At 34.4% G+C, this 7,056-nt stretch overlaps 1 protein-coding gene across 1 annotated transcript in view; it reads left to right on the top strand.

Moving 5' to 3' along the window:
• The window catches only part of fntb (farnesyltransferase, CAAX box, subunit beta), a 46,746-nt gene extending 40,635 nt beyond the window's left edge, over positions 1 to 6,111 (top strand). Inside the window, exon 13 of the mRNA XM_030128113.1 lies at positions 5,671 to 6,111. Within this exon, the coding sequence (XP_029983973.1) occupies positions 5,671 to 5,847 (177 nt within the window). The 3' untranslated portion in view covers positions 5,848 to 6,111. The remainder of the gene's footprint in view (positions 1 to 5,670) is intronic.
• The last annotated feature ends 945 nt before the right edge of the window (positions 6,112 to 7,056 follow it).

Raw genomic sequence — 7,056 nt, 5'->3', positions numbered from 1 at the left:
TTAGTTTTGTTTAAATTATCTTTGCTGCCATGGTTTTTACTTAATTTCTCTCAATTTTTTTTTTTTTTTTAATCAGTGACTATGATTTTAAATGTTCAAATTCTAAATTTCGAAAATTTTTCATGCTGCGTCAGTAAATAATAATTTTCTACCACAACTAACCATCTACTTTCTTCACATCTCACTTAGGACTTTGATTTTAAATATTCTACCTCTAAATTTCTAAAATATTTTTCATTCTCTGATTATAAATAGTGTTTTGTTTCTTTTTTTTTTAACCAAAACTAACCATCTACTTTCTTCACATCATTTAGGAAGAAACATCTCCCATTATAATTTAAGTAAATATTGATGTTTATATCTCAAATCAGCATGAACTGGATATTTTATGAGCTGTAGCCATGATGTGTCCCAATATTTTCTTATAGTTTAATGGGAGATTTTTTTTTTTCCTAAGTGAGATGTTGAGAAAGTAGATGGTTAGATGTGGTAGAAAAACATTATTTACTGTTGCAGCATGAAATATTTCAGAAATGCAGTTAGAATATTAAAAAAAAAATTGTGTCGAGAGAAATTAAGTAAAAATCATCTGAGGTATTTTGGAAGCAACGATAACAATTTAAACAAAACTAACCAATGTAATGTAAACTATATATGACATTTGTCAGTATTGTTAGAAAAGAAACACCTGAACTCAACGTGTCCCAACACTTTTGTCCATATACTGTTTATTAGATCTACACTTAACCCTTCGGTATCCCGTCCAGCAAGGCCCTTACTAAGCACCAAGTGTGCCTTTTCGCACACTTGTGGAATAATGTCAAAAAAATTTTCATACAGTTTGTTTTTCATTCTTTTACACTTATTTTCTATTCCATCAACTTGAGCCGTAAATAAAAATACCAAATACTCAATAATTGTCACATTTTTAGCCCTTTAAATCCCGTGTTTGTAATGTAAACAAACCATTTTTTTGGATGCAAAAAACACAAAATTAATTTTTTTTCAATATACTACATAAAAAGTGGATCACATATTATTTGATTTTTTCATCCTGGCATATGCCAATGATTAACTCCAACATCGGTTAATTTGCATTATTATTTTTGGTGCTAGGTCAATTGTTCAAAAATACTAGCATCTGTCACCAAGTGTACGAAAAATGCACACCTATAAATCAGACTATTAAATATTATATATTGATTTATTTTTCTGCTCTAATTTGATTTTATTTTTGTAAATCAAGGTCAGCCCTAATCATACATATCAAATAGTCATTCATTTTACTTTTTTTTTTTAACCCTTTATACAATCTCTTTTCATCATGTCACTACATTTTTTGATGCAAAAAACACAAAATATGTTTTGTTTTGTTTTTTTTTAAATACTACATAAAAATTGGATTACATATTATTTGATTTTTGCAGCCTGGTATATGTCAATGATTAACAGCAACATTAACAACATTAATACATTAATGTAGACCCTCACCTCTCAAATGAAGCCCAGATATCAGTAAAAGCAGGATTTATGCCTTAATGACTTTCAGATCAAAAACAGTGCTTCTAATGGAAGAAGTGGTGCATTTTAGGCACACTTGGGAGACAGATGCTAGTCTTGTAATTTTCTATGTTTACAATGTGCAAATTTTAGTCGGTGGCCAGAATTTTAAAGATCATGCACAAATGAACAACTTCTGAATTCTAACCTTATTTAAATTGTGAAAAATAATATTAAGTTTTTTAACTCAAAGTGCAAAGTGTGCCTAAAAAGCACACCTGGATACTGGAGGGTTAAAACTGAAAAAAAAAAAAAAAAACACCCTCAGTGATCGTCATCTTTGCTGCACAATAGATGTTGAGGGACCAAGAGCGAAGTGAATAATATGGTCGAAGTAAGGTTAAGTGAAGTTTAATTTAATGGTAGATATTGTGACAGGAGGGAATGTTTAGCTCATTAACCTTTAAATATCGGATGGATGCACGCACGCGGACATACAATCTAATCTAACATGACCGCTTTTAGTTCAGCTCTCAGTTTAACATTCTATTTAATTCTGACATTTGCTTCTTTTGCCTTCAACGTCCACTAGTTGATCATCTCTGATAAGTTCTTACAGGATGCATCTGCTGTAAAAACGCAGCAGAGCATGACGCCGTTCCTCATTTTCACACTGAAAACGTATTGCGCTGCTAATTGTTGTAATAAGTGTGGTAAAAATGTTACGCTTAAGGTTGTTACTTTGATAGCTGAGCTGTAAAATGCATTTGAGTGAAGTTGAAATGAGTCAAACGTCATGTGGTTTGATTTTCCTGCTGTATTATTGGTACTTACAGTAAGTCTGGACCGCTTACAGATCAGGACTTAGATTAATACAAGGATCTGGCAGTGGTTTGGGTTCCACATGCCTTAGGTCAGTGTTTTCTCATTTATTCTATTGGTTTTAATTTGGGCAAAAAGTTAAGAGCACATATATGATAAAACATCAGAAGTACTGTCTCAGACCACATAAATGCATCAGTGCAAGGTACTTAATTTGACATTTTTTAGTTTGTCTGTGTGGTTTGTCAGTGTATTTATTTATGGATCTCTTTTTTTAGTGGATTTTTGTGTAGCAATCATTTTGAGCTTAACCCTCTCATGCATGAATTATGAAAACCTTTGTCAATATTTTTTCTTCAGTGATTTTATTCCTCTTTAGGCATGAAAAACAATACAATTGAATTTTTATTTATTTATTTATTTTCTAATGAACGTTTTTTTCATGGAGTTACAAAAATGTCCACTCAGCTGGACATCATGCGTTTAATTTTTGAAGGAAAGGAACATGTATTTAAAACCCATCATCAGAAAGTAAGATAAGATATACTTTATTGATCCACCAAGGGGGAAATTGAAATGTGTACAGCAGCCCAAGACAGTATGTGTCAATACAATAGAAAAATCAAGAGATAAAAATATAAACAAGTTTGTTAACTCTTTCAGTGCCATGGGCCGATTAAATCGGCTTTACGAATACAACCTTTAAAGTGCCATGGGCCGATCAGATCGGCTTTGGAGAACACGCCATATTTGTGTACAAACAAACCATCCACCCCCATTTCTTTCTCACATTTCGATGACGTTCTTTCAAATCTTCTTGCAAATTACGATCAATAATGAATCGGCTGCGTCCAGTGCGTTTTGAATCTAAGTAGGAATCGGTCAGATGTTACCGAGCAGTTTTTGACCAAGGAAGAGCTCGCGTTTTGTTTTGTGCTTGTGAAATTTTATGAATGAATTTATGAATGAAATCATATGCAAATAAGATAGCCATTTTGTAGTAATATCGTAAACACAGCGATCTGTCAAAACAGTCCCATCTGCTAGAAAATGAGTTCTGATGACGATTCAGACTTCGATTATAAAAACGACGCGAAATACTGAAAAACGGCCAAATTCTGTGGCACTTTTAAGGTTTATTAGCCCCTTAACTGTCTGGCACCGAAAGAGTTCAAGTGGCTAAAGTGACAAAAAAAAATAGCAATAATAACAATAATAAAGTTATATACTGTGTGAAAACTATGATATAAAAACATTTTTAATGCTGCTAATCTGATGTTTTCTCACATTTTAACATACTCTAATACTAGTTATTACTTACTTCATGGAGATAATATGCAAAAAAAAAAATAGATTTTTTAATTGATTTACACTAAAACATGTCACTGCAGATCGGGTTTATCAAGAACAGCAATAGTTACAGTAACGGTATGAATTGCAGTGTTTGGGATGATGCATTTGCGTCCACTGTGTTGGCTGATATGGAACTAAAACAATAAAACCCATGAATATACAAGAGAACAGCTGGAGTGACCACTGTGCATGAAAGGGTTAAATAATGTAATGTAATAATGTGACATAACACAGAAATATGATGCTTCTGGGACATTTAGATTTGTACAAACTGTGTCTTTTGCGATTTCAGTACTATAAAAGTCACTTCTTCTCAGTTATTTTGCTGATTTGATCTAAACCAGGGGTGTCAAACTCATTTTAGCTCAGGGGCCACATTAAGCCCAAATTGATCTCAAGTGGGCCGGACCAGTAAAACAATAGCATAATAACCTGTAAATAATGACGACTCCAAATTTTTCCTCTTTGTTTTAGTGCAATCAAAATTAAATTATGAAAATATGTACATTTACAAAACTATCCAAACAAAAATGATGTGAATAACCTGAAAAAACTGAGATTTCTTGAGAAAAATAAGTGCAATTTTAACAATATTACAACTCAACTTAGGATTTAAACATGCATATTATGGACTGGATCTACAAAGGCACAAAATATTTAATAACAGGAAGTATAATGTTAAAATTTTACTTACAAAATTTCAGGTTTTTCAGATTTTATTGTTTACGGATAGTTTATAAATGTTAATATTTTCATAATTTACAGGGTGGGGAAGCAAAATTTACAATATTTTGAGGCAGGGATTGAAAGACAGTGTATGACCAATTAGTTTATTGAAAGTCATGAGAATTTATTTGCCACAAGAAAATGTACATCATAGAAAATGTTTTTATTCTATGTGTCCTCCTTCTTTCTCAATAACTGCCTTCACACGCTTCCTGAAACTTGCGCAAGTGTTCCTCAAATATTCAGGTGACAACTTCTCCCATTCTTCTTTAATAGTATCTTCCAGACTTTCTCGTAATAGTTTTGCTCATAGTCATTCTCTTCTTTCCATTATAAACAGTCTTTATGGACACTCCAACTATTTTTGAAATCTCCTTTGGTGTGACGAGTGCATTCAGCGAATCACACACTCTTTGACGTTTGCTTTCCTGATTACTCGTATGGGCAAAAGTTTCTGAAAAGGTATGGATAATAGTGTTAGGTATGATTATGACACCAATATATGTTTGGTTTCAAAACAATCGCCGTAGTGCCTGCTGAGAAAAAACAACTAAATGTTCATTGTAAATTTTGCTTCCCCACCTTGTAATGTAAGTTTTTACACTAAAACAAGCAGAAAAATATGGAGTTGTCATTATTTATAGATGTAATGCAATATTATGTTTTTCACATTAAACTAAGAAAATTCGGAGTCATTATTTATAGGTTATTATGCTATTATTTTAGTTGAGATCACATTGTCCTGTATCTGGAACCTGAACTAAAACAAGTTTGACCTCCTTGATTGTTAATATCTGGAGTTTAATTTTTGCAAATTCATCCCGTGGGCCGGACTGGAACCTTTGGCGGCCCGGTTTTGGCCCCCGGGCCGCATGTTTGACATCCCCTGATCTAAACCTTTTAATTTCCTCAGCTTTTATGAACATCTACATGATTAGTTAATTAAACAAAGGAACTGAACTGATCTGAACTTTTACTGGAAAATGTAGAAATTATAAAAAAAAAAAAAAAAAGGTGAAAAATAATTTAGAAAAGAAAAAAAAAAAATCACGTGGAAGCTTCCGCAGTAGTCGTTGTGGGTCTTTAAGGGTTCCATCAGGTGGCATTCAGCAGTATAAAGCAGAGATGTTCGCCTCTTAAGTAAAAAGTCTGATGTAACAAACAGCGGCTTTAAAGAGGAACGGACCTTTTTATTTCCTCCATAATAAAGGGGGCGGGGTTTCCAACGTCACCACTGTTCGTCATCTTACCTCATTTCTTTCTCAACAGGCGCCGACTCATCCAGTTTACAACATCTGTCCAGAGAGGGTGGCCCAGGCCCTGCAGCACTTCCACCGGCTGCCCGCCCCTGAGGACCCCCGGTGGAAGGGAGACTCCGCCGACAACACACCGTCAGACCCCGCCCCCGACGCCACCGCTTCAGGCTCCGACGACCAACAGTCTTAATCCTCACCGGAGCGAACAGACTCGAACCAGCAAACAGGAGTCACAGGTGCGATGTGGAAACGCCCAGAGAACTCGTCTTCAACCACCAGACCCTCCTCACTGAAGACCAGGGCCGGGGTTAAAGGTCAACCGTCGTGTGCGGGCGGTTTCGCATCTCAGTGAAAAATCGCTTGCAATGCCTAAAGTTTTCACTCTGAAATAAAAGTGAAACTTTCTCTGGTTTCAGTATGACCTAAGTTAATAAAAGTTCTTTATAGCACTTGTTATAATGGTGTTTTCTAATGTTTTATGATCAGTGACACGAGTGGAAAATGTTCAACAGCTGCAAAGTCAGGTGACTCAAACACTTTCCTAAGTTTTTTTCTGTAACATACAGTGTAAAACGAGTATTAAAAACAGTGTTATCACTCGGAAGAATTCTCTCAAGGATTTACTGTTGGACTGTTTTTGGGATTGTTGTGACCTAAAAAAAAAAACCCAAAAAACTCATTTCACTGGAGCTTTTCTAAAACTATAAAGTTTAGTTTTTTTTCCGTTTGCACTTAAATTGTGGGTTAAGTGAAAACTGGGTGAGTTTTAGCGTTTCCTTTCTAATTCAAGGGAAGTTCCAGCAAAAATGACAATGGGATTTTCTGATAATATATTAGAAAGGGTTGGGATTATACAAACTAATTTCTAATTGATTCACACAATAGTCAACTGATCAAAAGCCAAAATAAAGATACACATAATGATAAATGCTATTTTCAGCACCCATGGATAAAGTACCCAAAAAACTGAGGATACAACAGTATTAACGAATAAAAACAATGAAGTGAACTTGGTGACATGACTTTTGTATAATCGTTGAAATTCACAAGAAACTACAATCAGCCAAAATTGCAGAAAAGCTGCAGTGATTCAATAAAATACTGAATATGCAAATATTTGTGATTGCAACATGTTGGAGAGACTAAATATTCTACTATATCCTCCAGAGATCCATTAATGTATTTCTGACCTCTGTGGTGGACACGTTTCACAGCTTTACTTCAAAAAACATTAACATTGTCCACTGCAAAGGATGTTACATTAACAGGAAGTACGTGAAAAAATTGCATCATGGCTTTTTAATATAAAAGCCCAAAACAGTTTAGACCCAGTTAGACCTTAGACCCACTAAGTAACAGTACTTAGTGGGTCTCAGGAGGATATGACCTGGTAACCATG

The sequence above is a fragment of the Sphaeramia orbicularis genome, chromosome 24 (assembly GCF_902148855.1).
Source record: "Sphaeramia orbicularis chromosome 24, fSphaOr1.1, whole genome shotgun sequence".
NCBI classification, from domain to species: domain Eukaryota; kingdom Metazoa; phylum Chordata; class Actinopteri; order Kurtiformes; family Apogonidae; genus Sphaeramia; species Sphaeramia orbicularis.
Note: the sequence above shows the minus strand (reverse complement) of the source record. Positions and strands in the feature narration are given on the sequence as shown.